Here is a 21232-nt window from a genome sequence, read left to right on the forward strand (position 1 = left end):
AGGCAAATTGCATGAACTGGAAAAAGTAGAGGGAAAAAACCTCAGAGACCATTTGCAGGCAGCAGACTATACATTAAGAGACTGTTTAATTTATCAAACAGGAGTGGGAGAGTCCTCTACCAGCAGGGCTTACTAAATGTGAAAGCCTGCAGAAAGGCTTAAGAAGTACAAATAGCTATAAGCAGCAACCAAGTGGATTCAGACCAGAAGTAGGTTATAGATTTTTGAAGAGCAAGAGTGGTTAAACAGTGGAACAAATACCGAGGGAGCAAGGGAGGCAGTCCCTGTTCTTCAGTGTCTCCAAATTAAAAACGAATGCCTGTTACCATGTGAGATTTAGTCACATGTAAACTACAGGGCTCCATACAAGGGTAAGAAACCTGCCTGCCCGTGACACAGCAGAGGTCAAACTAGGTAATCTTGTGTTTTCTTCCAGCTTTAAACTCTGTGAATGGACCTGGGAAAACAGCTCTGCCTGGACACCCATTCATCTGGCTCAGTTCAGCTGAGGAACATTCTCATACAAACATAGGAAAAATTGGCAAAATGAATAAAACAAGGCATCAAAGAAACAATGTTTTTAGAGTGAGGCATGAGGGTAGAAATGAATGTAGCAGACACAAGTAATAAGTACTTACATGTGAAATATTTCAATTGCACGCATATTTATATACATCATAAAAAAGCAGAGGAAAATTAAAATGAGCAATATGTTAAAAGGAGAAACGTAACATGAAAGAAATAAAAGATAGTTTAAATTGCAAGTGAAAGAGCAATGGGAAGAGTAGGAGAGGGGGATTAAACTGATAAACTAGATAAGAAGCTAATGGACCAAACAAACAGAAAAGATACAAAAAAGTTGTTCAAACCAAACTTATCCCAACAAATCTGTACTCCTAGCTTCAATTAGTGATGATTACTCCTACCCTGGGAGTGTCTGCAGTTTATTGCTGTAGCTTTTCAGTCACTTTTACACACCAAAACACACTAGACATCCTGATGCTTTTAAAAACGCTTCTTGAATTTGTCTCTGCCGCAGCACTGACAAGAATAACATAACTTCACTGGATTCAAATCCACACATAGAAATGACCAGCTCAGATTTACTGCCGCTTTATGTTTGAGCTCGATGAAATAAGGGAGGCCAGCAAAGCTTAGGTTGATGCTGACTTTGCAACTAACAGAAGCTTTATGCTGCAGCTGGAGTTAGGGTAATGTATGAATTAATATTGCTATTAATCATGTTATTCTCTGTGTGCCACTGGTGCTATTTCTCACAGACTGTTTTTCACAGTCTGGCTGCTTCCACTCCTGCTGTGTCCAGTGGAATAACCCACGTGGTGTATATGGAGCTGTCTGATTAAAATGTCTTTTAAACATTGAAAACAAGACATGCAGGTCTTACTCCCTGACAAACAAGGTGAGGCAAGGTCTGCACTCCTGCCTGTGGCTGACCACAGGGTAAGATTAAAATACCTGTACTCATTGGGTTTATACAACAGGGTAACTCATGCATCCCTGTTGCTATAAGATTAATCTTCCTTCTTACCGATGAATAAAAGGCCTTGCTCATTTTAAACAATAATTTCCCATATTCAGAATTTATCAGTGCTAGCTAACTTGTGAGATATCACCCTTTAAATTTTAAAGACTCTAGCATCATGTGAAGAAAGATGGATTGTTAAACAAAAGAAGTTAAGAAAGTTTAAAAAAAGCTCAGGATAACTACTTCGAGATAATTATTTTACAGAAAGGATTTGGTCTCCAGGTTGATCAACTTAAGCGATACCATTTTAATGTGTATATTAAATAAACAGATGCCCACCAAGTAAACAGATGATATTGTGTTACATTACATTGGTTAATTCATCAGTGGCCAATTGCAGTGGTGTTTGTTTCCTTACCTCCTGTGTGCCTGCCTCTGGGTCCGTCATTCCAATCACAGAGAAATCCCCGTATCTGTCTCCATTGGCATCAATGGACACCTGCCCTGCAATGCCTAAAGAATGGCATGTGAAGAATTAGAAAATTAATTAGTTAAAATACTGAGTCTTTCCAAGGAAAACAAGAAAACAGTGGACAGGTTTTTACAGACTGATATGACAGGAAACCTCATCAGTCTCCCAGCATTTTTGTTGGCATTCCAAAAGAAATTGTAATTTCACCTCAGTGTCTGCATTCCTGAATTCTTAACATTTCTCCTTTTTAAATATCAAATGTGTGAGACTGTTTGGGGAATACATATGAAAAAAATAATCCAAAAGCCAGCATGCAAGAATAAAACACAAATATATTTAACGTGAATTATTTACAGAAAGCCTAACCCTGAAATATCTAACGATGCCTCAGTAAGGACAGTCTAGCTCATGTGCTGCAGAGGACACAGGGGCACAGCCCTACGCCCCACAGACTGACAGGGCTGGTGCACCCATACAGCCAGTCCAGTGTTGCTTCCATCTGATGGGATATGGGAGCAGGTGTGGACAAGGGGCACCATGTGCACTACGTATGTATTAAGTCCTGCATTCATTTACATAGGATTAACTGCATAATATGTTTTATATTTTTAGACCGCCAGTTCACTTCCTTCCTTTGCAAGTTCTAAGAAACTTTAGGGAAAGTGGGAATCATAAGAGTCGTAGGATTACTCAGGTTTGAAGGGGCTTCAGGAGTCTTGAGCCCAACCTCCTGCTCAGAGCAGGGTCAGTCAGGGTGTCAGAATAGGAGGATGCTCAGGGTTTTATCTGGTTTTCAAAACCTCCAAGGATGGAAACTGTACAACCTCTCTGGAACAACTTGTTCCAACTGTCATGGTGAATAAACACTTCCTTACATTCAGTCTGAACCTTTTCTTTCAATGTATGCCCTTGTGTACAAAGAGCATGGCTCCAATCTCTTGTGGTCTAAGTCAAACAGGTTCTTAAAATCCATCAGACAATACCAATCAACTCTGATGAAGACATTGTAAGACTTTGCTGATATGCTTTATCGTCTCAGATATTCTCAAATGTGATCCTCCACTGACACCAACACATAGCCATTTACACTGGTGCAACTCAAACAGGCATCATTATACATCCATGTTACACCAACTACATGACTAGACCAGACACAAAGAAGTAGAGAATCAGGTTCTCAGTGACTGTAAATCAGAAAAGAAGGGTCAGATCTTCAGTCATATATTCCCATCAACATACCTAATGATTGTAAACATGCAACAGATTAATACACCTCCATTTATCTTGCCTTTGTTCCCGTTTAGTGAGGTCAGGAATGTTTAAACTTACTGTGATTTTCAAAACATGTAATGATCATCGAAAGATTATTGTCAAGAATCTGTTTTGTTATAACGATACAGTAATCAAACAATTGCCTATTTGATTACTGCAGGAAAACAGAATGGGTATTAACAACCACTGGGCTGTGAAAGCACTGGAAGAGGCCACTATGAAGAGCTGCAACGACCTTGCCTACAGGGCAATTTGGATTCTGGATCTGACAGGAGGTGTTAATTGGAACAGACAGTTTCCTGGCCTATGAAAGCCAAAATTCAGTTTTTAGAAGTAGGTGCTAAAATTTGCTAAAACTCAGAATTCCTATGGGATTTCTTTTTAATGGGAAAGACTAATTTTTAACTTTTCCATCTGAATTGAAACAAAGATTTTGAAATGTTGACATTTCCCACAATGTTCCTCCTTAAGAAACATTTTTAGGAAATTTTGGAACAACCTTAATGAAGAACTGCGTTTGGATGAAGGATTTTATCCAGATTGTCTTTTTGTTCTATTACGTTAGATACCTACATACAGAAAATTTTGCTATTTTTTCAGAGGAAATGCCAATGAATAGAAAATATTCTCCACAAAAAGTGCCCTGCAGTCATACCAGGGTGTCTCTAACAACGCCAGCAGTGAGAAATCCACCTCAGCCTTATCCTTTCCTAAGCACGTGGTGTTGCCTGTGCCTTTGCAGCTGGCAGACTGTGAACACTGCAGGAAACAGCATCCACATCCCACTGAAGTTCTGATGGGCCTCCTATTCAGAGCAGGCTGTAAAATGAGGTGCCCAGGCAACTGGATACCTAGATGTCAGCAGTTAAATTGATGTCATTAATGAAACTGGGGTTCTCATCATCAAGGCCCGCAAAAGTTTAAGTGAATTATAAAGCTTCACTCCTGCAGTAGAGCCTCGTGGGTCTATGTATGGACCATACTCTGTGATGCTGCAACCACTTCAGAGAGGGGCTTACGGGCAGAATAAAAGGACGTAATTTTCCTAAAAGGACTGGCTTGCAAGACATCAAGTTAAAGGCCTCTTTCAAAATCCATTTTATCCTGGTAAATTATGTCCAGCAAAGTACTGCCACAGGGAGGAGATGGTATATGACTTAGATGGCATTTTGACCTTTTCAACTGCACACTCACAGCTCAACTTGACAGCTACATTTTCAGAATAGCTGTGACAGGTCAGCCAGCAACAACAAACTAGTTTTCACAAGTGGGAAAAGAGAACATTTTTTCCTCCTGGCTGGTTTTACAAGAAAGGTGTGAGAATCAACCACAGAACCTGCATGGAGCACATGGTACTATAAAAGACTTGCATGGGCACACCAGCTGGTGGCTTCCTGGAGCAGAGAAGCAGGAGCAGAGAAAATACAGACAGGCTGTGCTGGGGCATCTGTTCATACACAGGATAACCAAACAGTGAGGCAAATCCTTAGACACACAAATTCCCTCTGCTAAAACAGTATGTCTTGGGAAGCCATGGATGCGAAGGGAGGTAGTGGGACATCAAGCACAATCTCCAGCTGGTGCAGGGCTCCTTATGGGATGACTGCAACCAGCATAATTAATGCAATCCCTGTGTTGCCTTAAGCTGCCCTGGGGATCTTTTTGCCTTGTGTTCAGGCCACAATTTGAGAACAGAAAAGAGGTTTGGAGCTGCTGTCCTTCTTGCCTTCCTTCGCTATGTCCAGTGTGTTCTCAGAGCAGAGAACCTGGCCACTGAGTTTTTTCTTACACATTCAAAATAATCATTCACTTCTTATCTAGGGGAAATATCTCCTCTTCGGCATTTTCATAGGAAATCTCGCCAATCCTACACCAAAAGATTGGAGTATTTTAAGAGATGGATGGGAAAATTCTAAGAGATGAAAGATGAATACAGTAACCCTCTGTTTCCTTATTATGATCCCTACCTGGCAAAAGCACTCACACCACTTTGCATCAGCAGGGTGACATACAAGTGCCGGTTGCACTGCGGAATTGCAACCTACAGGATTAGGCATAAAACGGCACAGTGCTGTTCAGCTCCTGTCTCTGAGATAACACACACAGCTCCTGAAAGGAGGCTGGGGGCGGGGGGGAATCCTTCTAGGATCCAAAGGAGCCCCATCAAGAAACAAAATAACCTGGCACCTGCTTGCTTCTATCCATTCCCAGGCTTTTAAGATAAAAAAGTCAAATGGAAAAAATGAAGCAGTCTCAGAGCTAAAAGATGCACATGAGTAAAGTGAGCAGCTGTAATCTTTTCAAAAACAAAAACGGAGCCTGAGAAAATTATTGGTATTTCTTTACAACATCAGTGAGGGTCATTAAATTGTTAGGAGTTTTTTGACCTGAGTAAGACCTCAAGGGTTGGTGAAAAAAAAAAGTCAGACTAGTGAGGCATGTGAGCCATATGGTTTCATATGGTTATTTTCCTCTCATTTAAGAGTGGAATAGGCCCAGGTCCTTACTCTGCACACAACAGAGACCTGAATTTTTTTGACTCTGAAGCTGGAATTCCATATTAACTCTCACCTTCGTATGTTCTGTTCCGTGTTTGCTGAACAATTTTTTCCCCATCTTTCTTACTGAAACCAAACTTCAGGACTTCCTGTAAAGCTAGAGCATAAAGAAGAATAGCATCATGGAATCCTTCCACAAACATGTTCACCTACAAAAAAAAAAAAAAGAAAGAAAATAAAAGCAATGGCAATTGACACATGAAAACTTTTTCTTCCCTGTGGAATTGATTAACTAGGGGGAATCTCCAAATTAATCAAAATGACTGATTTGGAAGGTTATTTTCTCAACTGCTGGAACACAAAGGAATGTGTCTAAAAAAAACTCAGGGGGAAAATGGCAACTTTTGACTCATTTTTAAAAACAGTTAACCACTATCTGCTATTCTGAACATTCAAATCACACTTTAATGTTGTGTCTGAATAGCTCTGCAGATAGGGGAGAAATTTACAGATCACAGTTCCCATGCCCAGATGCACAAATTCTGCAGCTGACCACGTGAGATTCTGTAAGGTACTGAGCAACCCCATCCCACAGCACCGAATATGTCCTCCTGCCCCTGCACTGAGGACTTAGCACCTCTCAGGATTGGGAAGTATGTTCTGCCATGATTTTTTTTGGAAAGCGCAACTGGTGGATTTGCTTGTTTAATGATTACCACTTCCACTTCTGGCCCTTGTTCAGCTGAGCATCTCTCCACTAGCAAATGAGCAATGGAGGAAACTACTTACCCTCTACAGTAATGCATTCTCTGGAACTGCCAGGAGAACAGTTTCCTGTCCTTTACAGTTTTTTCAGTAAGTAAGTGACACGAAATGAATGAAATGTTGTTTTCTAACCCTAATATAAAAGAAGACTGCTGCCAACCAGCTCTGCCTCCCACAAGTCTTCGTAAGCAGCCTACAGCTTTTGCTCTACATCACTGTGAGTAACAACAACAGCTAAAAGCAGAGTGCTGCAGAAACATTACAGGTTTACTCAGAGAAGCCTGGTGTGCTTCAGTGATGAAGCCATAATTACTTCAGGAGCTGAGTACAGATGGAGACCCATAAGCAGAAACAGACACACATGGCTTGAGCAGTACAGGTATTCCTCTTCTGTAAGCAGCAGCTTGCATCTCAGTAGTGCAATGCACCCTGCCTTGATGCACAATAATTCAGAATGAACTATCTTTTCAGCTGCAGGAAAGATGTTCCCATTCACTCACAGTTTCATTACAATGGAAAAGCTTCTGACATCCTAGCAAAGGTGTAATCAATGATTATACCACATTACGAGGTCTCTTATTGCCATTTCCAGTGAACAACCCACCTCTACAAATATTCTCCTGGATAGAAACAACATTTAGCTTATCTTCCACTTCACTGTATCTAAACAATTTAAAATGTTGGTAAGTAAAGTGTTACTCTAACTCTCACAGTTTTAAACATTAAAAATGGACATTAAAAATGCTAAAAGATAAAAACATGTAGCCAGTTAAGTAAACAACTGCTCCATAGATAAAAAGTATTACATAGTTGATTGGCTAAGCCGAACTGATCAAGCCCCTGGTAATGTAATTACATGCAAGACATTCCTTCACTCTTAAACCAGCTGCCAACAGTAAGGAGAATTTTGGAATTATTTACTGATAATACTAAAGTTTACATTGCTCTGGCATTTAAAATTGGACTTTTAGATAACTCCAACCTATGTTTCATTAAGAAAATGCACCAACAGTTTAGAGGAAGAGCCCACAGTGCTACAGAAGGCACAGAACAGCTCAGCTCAGTCTGACAGCCAAAGACTAAAAGGCAGCTGCAGTTATTTTGACCTAAGGAGAAAGCGTGAAAGAAGAGGTGAAAGTCAGGCTTTTGGTTGAATAACAAGAGCTGATGGACAGAGTGCACACTAGGACAGGCTTTGCCAGCAGGGGATTTAATTTTTCAGAATTGAAAAAAAACCCCAAACCAAGAAACCACAAAGCTCGACAACTGCTTTCTGTGCCAGCGTTAGAGTCCAAGTGGCCTGTGGATGATCAAACAAGGGCTTTCTTGAAGTGACACTCATTCTCTGAGGAGAGAAATGAGTCTCTCTAGTTGCTTTACCTCCCTGCTGGCTGATTTACAGCTTGTGGCTGGCATCCATTTCAAGGAAAGCTATTTATCACTTCCTTTGTCCATGGCAAAGACCCCTCAGTGTAACACAGCAACCTTCAAAATCCATTTTGTCAGCTTATTTGCTCAATCTGAAATCTACACATGCCACCAGCCTGAAAACCCTCCTGTAGACACTGCAGATTTGCCAGATAAGCCCTGTCAAAACTCACTTGGCAGTTGGGACGTTACTGCCACAGCCCTTTGCCTTGACTCTTGGCCAAAAGCCCTGACATTACATGCAAAAAATCACATTAGAAAATCACCAGAAGATCGTCTGTGACACCTCTCAGTTCCTCAGGCACAAACCCCAGCATTTTATCCTATGTTGTCAAGGAAGGTGAAACTGCAGGTAATTCATGCCATTTCAAATCTTCTGAAAGAGTAATATTTACTGTTTGCAGGCGAGACTGCACCTACACTCCCCAGCTAAACGATATATTGGGCACACCAACTACTTTTCACATTATTCTGGGAACATGTTCAAGCACCAGTTTTTGAAAGGGAAAACAGGATGCCATGAAGGTCATAAAGTTTTCCTGCATATCTTGCGCGATCATTTAGAAGTTGCCACGATCCTACACAGAGAATGGGTTGCATGGTGTGTAGGACTGCTCTAACCTAGAAAGGAGAAAACATCAGAGACGGGAGGAATATTGCAACATGAAGTAATGGCTGCAGATAATTTTGAAGGGATTGCTCTTTCCTCATTCCATTTTCCACCTGTTCAGAGCTCACTCACGTTCATTTTGCAGCCCTGTTCCCTGTGACTGTCTACAACAGATCCCCTGAGTAAAAAGAGTGCAAAATTTATTCCATCTGATACCACTCCTGACTTATTAGAACAGTGTCTCAAGCCATATAGTCCTAGAACTTCCTTCCTGGACAACATTAACTCTGTTAATGATACCTCATGTACCTCATGGGTATGAAGGATTTTCTTTCTTCTTCTTCTTTTTTTATTATTTTAACATAGCTTCTGTTCTACCTTCAGTCCTATCAGAAATGATGAAACAGACCGACACCAAATTTTCCTCAATAATTTTTACACTTTTTGGCCTGTGTTTATTTGAATTTTGGAATACCTGACAGTAAGAATAAATAATACTTACAAAAAAACCCCTATCTTTCCTTTGCTGCAGGAAAAGGGTTTAAAAAGGCTAGAAGAAGTGTATGTGCCGTGAATGTTTCAAATAGGAATGACAGTAAATGTGAAGATGTCTTCATAGGTTGCCTGACAGTCTCCGTGGAAATTAATAATGTGTGGTTCAACATTAGACAGCCCTCAGGACAAATCTAAACAGATTATAAAAGCTATTAAAGATCCACTAATCTTGTAGGTAATTAACAGTTCTTTTAGTTAAGCTCTAATAAAACGCAGACATTTTTTTTTATAGTATTTTTCATTTTGATTTATGCTGGTTTTTTAACTACAGGTGTGAGTTGAGCTCCAAATGCTGTGATCATAATTTGCATGTCAGGTCTACCAAAATGTTGCTGTCCCTGACTCGTACTGCACAGCGGAGCCACCCCTTAACATGTGTCATCAGCAGTGTGAGTGGCAGCAGAGAAGCTGCCAGGTTTGCTGAACATCTTTGGAGGCTGCAATACAAATATGTGGAAACTCCCCTGCTAGTATATCTTCCGTATTACTTTCACATCCCACGCAAGGTACCACATAACTAAAAATCAGGTAAGCTAACTGGATGAGATAAGCATACATTTGAACCTTCTATTTTCCTACCTTTCTACTCTAATTAACCATCTTCCATCAGAAAAAAAAACCCTCTCCATGGAAATCACATGAATAAATTTTACACAGTTCAAAGTTATAGTTCCCCAAGCAGCTATAGTACGACCACACTATTCATATATACCAAGGTGTTAACAGCATATACAGCAATGCAAAATACTACCGACGTGGAAGACAGCCAAGCTACAGCTATGCAGGACCCATAATTTTCCATATCCTGCCCACTGACTGTTAAGTAAGCTTATTCTCTTCCATCTGGAACTGCCCAGCTCTGAATCACAGCAATTACAGCAACTCATACCACTTCAGTGCTAGGTGGGGAGGATCATCATCACTTTTTCTCTACTACAAAAGCAAACAGCTAACATTCCCCAAACTTGGTCTCTGCATCTTCTTCCCTGTACATCTGCAGTGATTTTCAAGTTGTCAAACTATAGTCCCTGCCAAAATCAGTGAAGACCCTGGGGGATTGCATAGGGCGTACCCAGACTTTTTGCAAAAATCTTACCAATTTACATACTTGACATGATGCTTAGGTGAGCTAATGCCCACTGAAAGCTCACTGGTATTTCACCCTCTTTCAGATTAGTCCACAGGGATGAAATTTAAGCAATCAAATATGGAAGTTTGATCCTATAAACACATGAAGCTCATCTAACCTCAGGACTATGAACACTGTAAATGAATCCTCGGGAATTTTACTAATACTGTATTATACTGTAAAACTATAGCATGACACAGTAAAAATATGGCAATGAAGTTCAAATACAGCAACTATATTTCAAATATATAAATGCTATGGTGTACTTCAAACCAACCTTATGCCAAGTTGGTTCACATACTTCATGGCTATGGTCTTCTCCAGCACAGCAACACATCTAACAGTTTAGGTAGATGTTTTCCTACTATCTCATGCTGTTTCAATGTATCTCAATAAAACAGTCTTTTTCTAAGCAGTTACAATTTAACTGTCAGTTCTCTCTTTTTAATCCTTCTTCACCAAGCCGATTACAATTACAGTACTTCCTTTATGAGCTTTTCCAAGAAACCCTGATGTAGTTAACTTTTTAACATGCATTTCTTGACATGTATCTTTGGTTGTTTTCTGTTGATTGACTCACTATCCAGCAATATACCCTTCATTTAATTTTTGAGCAGGGACTTTACTCTTTGATACCATTTGCTGATGTTACATGCTCCCATTCAGGACATCACTGCTGATGATACCACTGTTAGAAGTACTCCTTTATGTCCCTGGGATGCCCAGGGGCTCTCTGCTGTTCCTTGATGAATTGCTGTACCCTTGCTCTGAGCTGCACAAATCCAGAGCAAGGTGCTCATGACGCCCATACAGTAGATGACAGACAGATACAACTGATTCTGTTTTAAATTCTTTTTTAAAGATAAAATATGATTGTTACAAACTGATTTTTTGTTAAACTTTTAGTTTGCATAAACTCAGTGAGAAACTCTGGATAGAAGTGAGATGTAGATTGAGAATGTGAAGTTGAGGGAAGAATACCCTTACATCTGAGCATTACCTGCAAACAGGTGAAGTGCATTTCAAAACAGTAATGCTGTGTCCACTTTCACCTTTGCAGTAATTTATTAGTCTTACTGCCATAACACTACTGCATATCATCCTGCATGTTACCATCATAACAGGATTATCACACAGCTCTCATTAACTCACCCTCCTGCTCCTCAGATCCTCATGGGATTTCTTAATGCCACTATGCAATAGAAACTCACAGAGTTCCTAAACCTCACCTATGCATCACAGCTACTCCCGTGCATCGGGACTGGGATTTCAAGGATTCCCAAATAAAACAAATGCGAAGCCACAGGCTTCACCCATAGCCAGCTGTCATAAACAGCATGTCTCAGGGTGCCTACAGACATGGATACATGACCTGACCTGTTTCCACAGAGATCACATCACTGTGAAACCAGCCCAGCAACTGGAAAGGGGGATAAAGCTGTAAAATGGTTAATCAAAGCAATATCTTTCGTTGTCTAATACTAAAAATACAGCCTGTTTGCTTGGGCAACCAGATTGCTTCCCTAACAGAGTTGGACCTTAGTGGTTCAAAGAAACAGGAAGGGAAAGAGAAAAATAATAGAAACACATGCATTCCCCAGAAAAGGCCATTTCCTCAATATTTAATTCACAATTGAAAAAGAACATAGGGCGTTATGCCAAATTCTGGGCAACACTGCTGTAGCCAAGGACAGCCTCTCACTGTATTCACTGGTATCAATTCTCTATAAATACATAAATATATAAGCTGGCATCTGCTCAAGAACACATGAGGCCAGAGCTCAGGACTTGGATTTCTAAACAACAGATAACTGTACCAACCCTCATTTGTTATTTGGGGCTGGAACCCACACCTCTCCCTAGAAAAAGAGGATTAGCATTCCCCAGTGTAAAGAGATGTCATATAACAGTAAAATCTTGTGCCTATTTAAGAGAGATTTATTCAAATACTATTGCATCCATTTCATCTTTCACAGGGAGACAGTATGTACGTGGAAACCCATATAAGACTTTTCTTATAGGGGAGCATATGACTTTATTACGTGAATTCTGCAAACTGAATCTTACAGTCTGCTTTAAAATTATAGCTTAAAAATTCAGCACTGCAGTTGAGCAAGACCTCACTTCCCTTTAACTTTAAGGAGGCTTTTTCCAACAGGGCTGCCTGGTTGTGTCGGTCTCCTCACTGGTATTTATTGGTGCAGCAGTAAAGCTGAGCGCAGTGGAGATGGAGATGTGCGCCTCTGCCTAAGCACTCTGCACACCAGGCAATGTGGCCCGAATGTGAGGACTTTGCAATTGAAGTGCGAGTTGAGAGAGAAAGTGTAAGTAGAAAAACAGAGCGATGATAACTTCTGGGAAGCAAGCAGTGGTCACAGCCCACCAGCTGCCCACCTCCATCATGAAAGAGCCTGCAAGCACGATTTGAGAGACAAGGTGTATAGAAAGATCACTGCTTTTACTGCACTTTCTTTGATTTGGTTACAAAGATGCTCTGACGCAGCTAAGTCCTTCTCCTTCAGCGTGAGAACGTGCCTTTGCCCGCCTGCACTGTTTAGCTGTGCATCTGACCAGCTGGTACATGAGCTCATGTGCACCCTGGGCATGCCAAACCACTGCTATCCTTGCTCCACCTAGACAAGAGAATGCTTATTCCAACAAGACTGAAATACTGCCAGTGACAAACTCCCGTCCACTTTAAAGCCAGCTGTGGACCTGAAGCCAGCTGTTTGTTCCACAGGAAGGTCTGCTGAAATAAAAGAAATTAACAAAAAGAAAATAAATTAACAATTAATATCTGGGATTTACTTTAAAAAGGCTGCCAATTTCAGGGAGTTAAGGGATTTTGCCAGTGAAGGTTATTTTCTTGCTAGGGAAGGAAAACTAACCACAAAGCCAGCTCCTTTGCTCTTGTATCTTGTCCTCATTCTTCATGCTCTCTACCTTGTTTCTCTTAATGCCTTGTCCTTGAAAAACTGGTAGACTTACCCTCTGTCATGGCTGGGGCAGCCACAAGTTGCTCTTTTGTCTCAACGGTGAATTGAAGTAGAAACCTATTCAGTCCTAGGCTGCAGGGTAGCTGCACTGTGAAACTCTAGCTAAAACATGACAGGGCACAGTGACAACCGAGATGCAAGGGCACAGAGGAACCCTTCTACCCCACTGCCTGTGAGAGCTGCTCATTCTTTGTTTATTGCTTGCAACACTCTCCCATGATTATCTAGAAAACAGCTTTAAACCCCTAGTGCCTGCTGCCAACAGGTCAGGCAGAAAACTTTCAAGATACAGCCAAAGCTTGCTCCTTCCATTAAACACAGACATGGGAACAGCCACCTCAGCAGACTTAGAGCCTTACCCACAGTCAGCTCACGTCAAGGGGCTCTTACTGTTGCTGATTTGCATCACCTTTGGACCAAACCCACGGCTTGACATCACTGGGTCTCAGACCCCGCTCCAGACCTCCAACGGCATGGCCAAAGCGGGAGCGGGATGAGCTGAAAACTGCCCTGCTCCAGGAACAGGGAGCACCTCTGGGACCAGACTTTCCCCCTGCAAACCTGCGTGGGATTTATTCCTGGCTCCATCTAACATGCTCACCGATTCATTCTGCCCATCAGTACCAGTCATTTTACCCCTCTGTGGTTCTGGTTCCTGTATTACCTTTTAATATTGGTCTCAAAGTAGTGCAATCGATGTAGCTAAGGAGCAGCACTGTTTTGTACCAAAAGTGAGCTACCTACAGAAAAATCATTTAGGGGAATTTTTCCTTTATGTATACTTTACACACATACTATTCACCTACGTAACTTAGCTCTGAAGGACTCCAGGCCACCTATCAAGGAAAAGGACAGAATCAGAGAATGCATTAATACGCTCCTGCAATTAGGGTGAAATCCTTCTCCCCATGTTAATAATACATCTCTAACTCCAGATAAATGACCAATGCAAAGGATCTCTAGCACACAGCACTGTATTATCATTGCATGAATACTGAAGGGATCTTAACTGCAAAAGGTATAGCTGTCATTTAAAAATTAACCATTCTACCTTTTTAGAATTTCCTCCTAACAAACTACATGGTCATTCATGTAATGAGTTACAAAAATATGTTCAGAAATCATACTTCTAGTCACAGTGGTAAAACACAAGAACTATTAAAGTTGCTCTTTAATACACACAAAAATTAAAACATGCTTATTTTAAATGGATTTTTCTAAGGACCCCATTGGTAGTCTGACGATAACCTGTTATACAGTTGTAATGAATGCTTACATTTTAAGTTAGCATTATGCAACCATTGGGACACTCTAATTGCAGATAAACACCTAGTAAGAAAAAAAAAACCCACCCCAGTCCTTTCATTAGATATTAAGTTTTAAATGTCGGTGAGCAAGTTTGTTTTTCAAGCAGGAACAGTTTTCAGGATAACAGAGTCACTCATCCGAAAAAATCAGTTCCACTTGCTAAAATAAGCTAACTGGTTTAAATAAATGTAGAGCTAGGACAAACAGAAAGGACATTTTTTGTTAAATGTTTATCCTTGTACAATGTGCAATTGTTTTGGGTTCTGGATTTCTAACATTATCACCAAACCACAAAAATCATGGAAATAATTCTATTCTCTATACTAAAAACTTTCAAGATCACATCACTCCTCATGCAGAACTGAAGAGAAAAACTACTATCACTGCTAAGAAAACTCACATGTTCAAACTGAATTTACCTGTGCTACACTAGCTGGTGGATAAGTAGTATGAGGGTGGGCTCGTGAAATCTTCAATGGGGTAAAAAGCCATCTGATGAAAGGACCGTCTGATTGCAGGTTAGCAATCCAGCAAAGCTTTTGCTTTAAATACAGTCTTAAGGGCTGGATAAACACGGATGATTTCGGCACAGCCAGAAGTGGTGCTTAGCTCAAAAGTATGCTCGGAGCTAGGATTAGTGATCTAAGCTCCTTACTCAGTTCCAGGCAAAAATTAGGCACACAAAACCTGGATTCATAAGCACCAGCACCCCGTCTCACCCTTGCCAGCAGAGGAGGTGGAGAATTGGGGATAGATGTGACCCCATTACTCTCAGACAGGCAGGTAACAAACTCCCGCTGCAGTGAGACGCAGTCAAGTCTTTACAGAAACCCCACAGGGAGCCAGTCCTTTCAAATCCCCTGCCCCTTTCATCTAAAAGCCCTGGGGCTACGACTGCTGTGCTAGCATGAGACAAATTCAGGATCAAATCCCTGCCTTCAGGGAGTCTGAACTCCACCCTTGCCCTGCCCCGTCTGCGGGGCATCCTGGGGTGCCTGTGCCCCGGAGCTGAAACCCCGGTACTGGGGGACCTGCCAACACCTGGGGTACCTCGGCTGGGAGGAGATCATCTGCCTGAAGAGCCCACCTGAGGCTGAGGTTGCCATGACAAATGATCCTTTTATTAAATACCAGGGTAAATGGGCATACCAACTTGTAAACCTTAATGGCATGGAACTAATGCAAACCCTCAGGCTGCTGTTAATCATGCTTCCATTCCAAATAATTAAAAAATTAATGACTTGGCTTTGTTATTTTCTTTCACGTACTGGGTATCTGATGAAAGGCGTTCACCTAGCTGATTAACCATCGCTTCGCTGGCATACCTGCGAGGATCCCACTAGCAGGGGAAAGGAGAGGTACAGCAGCTGTCTCGGAAGATATTTATGTGTACCTTTCAGCAGGCAGTACTGTTCCAGCTACACACATGGAACGTGTCCTCCCACCCTCCAGCAACAGCATCATAGTTAACACCTGAAAACTTGAGGATTTACAGCCCCTCCAAAAGGCTAAAACCTCACTTTTAGCTTCTTGCTTTCTTATTGACTGTCTGATCCCCGAGACCCTGCCTGATTTTGTTTTCTAAGGTATTCTGTAGTCTGCAGTCTGGTGGGCTAACTGGATGCATTCTACAAACGTGTGTGCCATCAAATGTAAATGTCCTCCTGCCTACTGAATGTTGCCTTGTTCCTGGCCACTGAGCGAAGGGTGCCCAGAGCTCCTCACCTACCCTTCTCCCATTGTCCCGCGCCCCTTTCTCATGCCCCTCTTATTCATTTGCTCTGGGACACAGACAGTCCTTGTCTTTTCAATCCACCTTGATATATTAGCCCTTTCTCAGAATGGACTAAACCTTTTGATTTTTGCCTCAGGCTTCTCTTCCTAAGGAAAAACATATCTGCTCAAAGAGGGAAGGAAAGTTGGGAGTACCCTCCTGTGGATTCCTATGGCTCCTTGCACACACAAGAACACCGGTGCCTTTATTCACACAGTCCATCCTCACAGGCCAACTACATTAACCCTCCACGTTAGAGGAATTGCTAAACATCCACTGAAGAAAAATCAGAGCTGGCAGCGCGGTACACTGATCGTCTCTCAGAGCCCAGGCAGACCCGGCGTGCCCTCCTGTTAAAAGACCTGTCCCTCTGGAGAGTGAGGCTTTCTCAGAGCTACGTTCAGGTTGCTTAACCTCCCAGCACTCAGCCAGAATAAATGAATGTGCCAACGTAGCAAGAGATCACAGACTTGAGGTGTTACTGATTGCTACCTATGCTGCTCTTTCAGGAAGACTTGTCACCTGAATGTCATAAAGTTAAACCTCGCTCTGCTGTCATTCAGGATCACTCTCACCGTATCAACAGCTCAAACGAGTACAGGAAGGCTTCCCTGAACCACCTCAGTGCAGGATCTGCCCCTGTGGAGGCAACACCTCCTCTGCCCTGGAGCTCTCAAACAAGGAATATGCATTTCTGGCCTTGAAGGACTGTCCTTCCTTTATGTCCCCAAAGAAAACAAAACCTGTCTCCTTCATCCAAACCCCTGCCACCCTCCTAATCAAACTCTTCAACTAAACTGTTTGGCTCAGCCAGATTTCAAACACTAAACTCTTAACCCCGTCTACGTCACTGCAGTATGAGGCTATTGGCACAGGCGAACCCTCCGCAGCACCTGCAGCGCTGAGGCTGGAGCATCCCATCAGCCGTCCGGCAAGCAAACAGCTCCCATCAGAAAACAGCTTCCAGCTGCCCACCCAGGACCCTGCCGCTGGCTGCAACAGCACCCTGGCATGGGACAGGCTCACCCAAAACTCCTGCTTCATGCTTTACTGAGCTGAGGGTTTTTTTCCAGTTAAAAAGGAAACTTTCAACTGAGTCTTATTTTCGTAAGCTCCTCAGGGAACAAGGCTCGTACAAGAAGATATTAGCTGCTAGAAAGTCAGTTAGCAAAGGTCTTTCATTTTTAAAGCGTCGTTTTGTGCAAAATCAGATATACAGTCTCTCCTTGCCTTCATTCAAATATCTCCGAGCCAAACCTAAGGACCATCTAATACCAGTACCAAAAATCCTACGAATTTACATAAAAACAAGACCTCAGTGCGACAAATTAGCTTTTGGATCATTAGCAATGCAAATGGCACGGAGAGGCATTAAAAACAAAAACAGGTTATTAACTTTGCTGGGAGACATATTTTTCACACTTTATTAGCGGAAAATAAGGTGTATTTCTACCAAGTACTTCAAAGGGAGAGTGTCTTGCCCATAAATGTCTGAGTGTCTGTTTAGTAAAGTGGAATGTGAATATCTGTGAAACCCAAGTAAAAACATGGGGCTATGGAAAATATACAACATATATATGAAGATCAACTCTAAACTTTTACATTCCCAAAGAGTTCAGATGTTACTATTTTCAGATCTACCTAGAGTTTTATACTATCTCCTCCATGGTTTAAGACAGCTTCAAAAATATGCTTAGACAGGCTAGAAAAACTAAACAGAAACCCACTGGAAGAGAGAAGAAGAATTTCTTTCTTTTACTGTCTTTTATGACATCTGTTAATGGCAAATAGCATACTATCACGCTGTAGTTTTGCCTAGGACCCCAACATGGAAGACACTAGCCTTTCGTATCACTGAGAAAGCATTAACTTCAGCAAAAAAAAGTGTCTGCTGTATTCACCAAATTTAGCAGTCCAGTGTTCAACACTGCTCTTGCAGAAATTGAAGAAACTCATTAACTCCAAGGGGTGAAGGGCTGGTCATGAAAATCCTAAATATGTTTTACTAATAGAATTCATCTTGTTAATAAGCTGGCATGTGAACGCATTTTTTCTGGCTGCTGAAAGCAGCTTGTGGTTTGCTTTCATTGTTTCTAACACAATTAGCAAAGCACTCCAGCAGCTGAATAGACCTATTCATTTGAACAAATTATTCCTTGGCAGGGTTGGGGTTTTGTTTTTTTTTTTTTTTTTTAAAACCTCCCCAAAACTCTCTCCCATCCTGGTGTAATCAGAAGAGACACAAAAGCCTGCCTGTCATTAATCTTGCTTGCCTGTGCCTGAAAAAAGACAAGTGGGACGTACACCGCTGAATACATTACATTTTCAGCATCTCAGAGACATGACTGAATTGCTCACTTCTCCCAGTCCTTATCTTAGCTGGTGTACAATCCTAATTAAAAGGCTGACGTAAGGAATACACATGGGGAAGAGTCTGGCATGGATGTTATGGATGAGATGATAAACTTTATGAGCACAGCTACCTCCCACGTAGCTTTTGTAGTTAACTGTTGGAGCCTGAACAGCTGTTCTTATGTGGACCATTTCTCATTTCAGAGGGCTGAAAATGTTAAATAAAACAGACTTGCCCTTTCTAATAGGTAGTAGCATCTCGCTGATCTAATTAATCCACATAGCTCATTCTTTCACTGAGATAACTTTACTGGCAAATCAAGCTCCAGTTCGCTTCTCCTGCTGCTCATTTTCGGTGTGAGTATCCACCTCGCAAACAATGCTGTCATGTAGTTAACACAGCAGAAATATTTGTTTAATTAGTTACATTTTCAGCTTTTAAATGAGAAGTAAAAACAAGCCACGGGTGGTCTGTAACCTCAGAAGAGCAAATATCCCAGGCTGTAAAATCATCCCAGCTCAGAATACTGGGCTGGACATAAAAAATGCATTTATTGAATCCTAGGCCTGAGTGAGGAACAGAAGGTGCATTAAGAGCTTTCAAACTGCAGCCTACTGCCAATTCATTAAGTGTTCAGCATTATTTAATAAAAATGGCATATGCATATACTTCAACTGAAACACTATTTATTCATAAACATTTTTAACTAGAGTATCTGTTGGGAGTTATTCACACACCAATTCAGAGACAGTTTCAAATTCTTCCTTCAAGTAAATGCATGCAATTCCCATTGCTGTCTGCCTCACCTAGACTATAGGTCTGCAAGCAGAGCTTGTCCTGTATTTTGCAATTAAGCCAAGAATCAATTGGTTTATAGAGACCAGGACATGTTGCTGTTAATGTCTTGGTAATGCATTAACATTAAAGAAGTGAGAAAACAACTACAATTTGTGTAATAGCATTAAAGTGATTCTACTACCCTTATGCCTGAACCCCAAATTCGAATGGATTTTTGAAAAAATTCCTCTTTTTTGGCTATTTTATCAGAGAAGTCAGTCTCCAGGTAGGCATGAAATAAAATGGCCAGGCTTTCTACAGAACTACAGGATGTTTCTTGAAACAAATCATGACACTATTGAATGTTGAAACAAGGGCTGAGCAGATCTGATGCTTCAGCCCACAGTTCTTTGGGTTACGTTAACATGACAGTAACTGCTTTCAGACTCTGAAAGTGGTGACCAAGCAAACTAATAAAGTTTGCTAACAGACTCAGGCAGCTGTTGCAATAGGATGTTGCAATGGGACATTGCGGACAGGGAACATCGTCATTTTTAGCCGCATCCTGTGCAACTATTACCTACCCAAATACTTCTAAGATGCTTTCTCAGAACCTCTCTGCCACTCTTATTCTCGATGCTGTCTAGTTAAAAGGTGCTTAAGGAAGCTTCTTCCTTCACAAGAGAGATTCCTGGAGGAGTGAGAGAAATTGCCTTTTCCACACTTTCCCACTCACTCACAATGAGCAGGTTCTTCCATGTTCCCCATTTCCACAGCATAAAGCCCATGCAGAAACAAAAGCAATTTCTGACCTGGGAAAGATGAACCCAGAACACATTTTTCTTTTTTCTGTGTGATTTCACAATTGGAGATGAAGATGGCCAACACTTTTTAACCTGTTACTCCTCTAAGAGCCCTATGTGTTCTCCATCTGGCAATTGGACAGCTGCTGCTTTAGGACTTTGCCCTTTCTGTCTCCCTTATCTTTCCTTCTGTCATCTGCTTATTTTCCATTTTTATGATATTCTTTTTTGGTAGATAATAATGCCTTTAGGATTAGTGCTGGCAAGAGGCCAGGACAAAATGGCAGCGCTAACTACTTTGGTTTGAGTTAGGGTCACTGCAAGATAATTTAGACCATGGATGCGGGGCCCCATTTTCCCATGACACTGGAAAAATCCACACAGAGAAGCAGAAACACTGAATGCTTCAAATCCAAACCTCCCTGAGTGCATCCTCTTGGGACACAGCCTGCAGAAAAGGATGAGGATTATATTTCAACACCCATGGATAGGACTTGAGAGGGACTTTACCACCGACTATCTTTCCCTAGAGTTTTTGTTTTCAGGAGCAGAATCCAGCAGAGAAAAATCCATCTCTGTCACTTCCCACCCACTCAGCTGAAGGACCTCTCCCTCCCAAGCTTTCCTTGGAGGACACAGCCTTGCTTAGCGCGTGCCTAGGCCAAAATTGCCACTTTCTTCCCATGCTGCCAAAAGAAGCACCATTAGTGATGTGCCCACTAGCCACACATCTTTCAGAGAGGAAGGAACTGGCCCTCGGTTTGGCTTTTTATTTTTCCCCGTTAGTTTTTAAAATGGATTTTTTTCTCAAGCCTGAAGGCTGCCCCAAAATGTTTCTCCTCTGAACACAGCAGCAGGACAATCAGTTAAGGGAATACGAAGCATCTCCTTCCCACCGTCCAAAGTGTGGAAATGTAAAATTCATCATAAATGACAAAAATCAAACCAGATAGTTAAAATTCACACACTGTTAATGAAGTAACACAGCTAATGTTTTTTGCTATGC

The 21232-nt window shown here is 41.5% G+C and overlaps 1 protein-coding gene across 1 annotated transcript in view; it reads right to left on the reverse strand.

The window, feature by feature from the left end:
- The window catches only part of NPR3 (natriuretic peptide receptor 3), a 48658-nt gene that overhangs the window by 13864 nt on the left and 13562 nt on the right, over positions 1-21232 (reverse strand). The window contains exons 4-5 of the mRNA XM_075021566.1: positions 5802-5937; positions 1905-1999 (exon numbers count right to left, since the gene is read on the reverse strand). Of these exons, the coding sequence (XP_074877667.1) occupies positions 1905-1999; positions 5802-5937 (231 nt within the window). The remainder of the gene's footprint in view (positions 1-1904; positions 2000-5801; positions 5938-21232) is intronic.

The sequence above is a fragment of the Buteo buteo genome, chromosome Z (genome assembly GCF_964188355.1).
Source record: "Buteo buteo chromosome Z, bButBut1.hap1.1, whole genome shotgun sequence".
In the NCBI taxonomy this organism is placed as follows: Eukaryota; Metazoa; Chordata; class Aves; order Accipitriformes; family Accipitridae; genus Buteo; species Buteo buteo.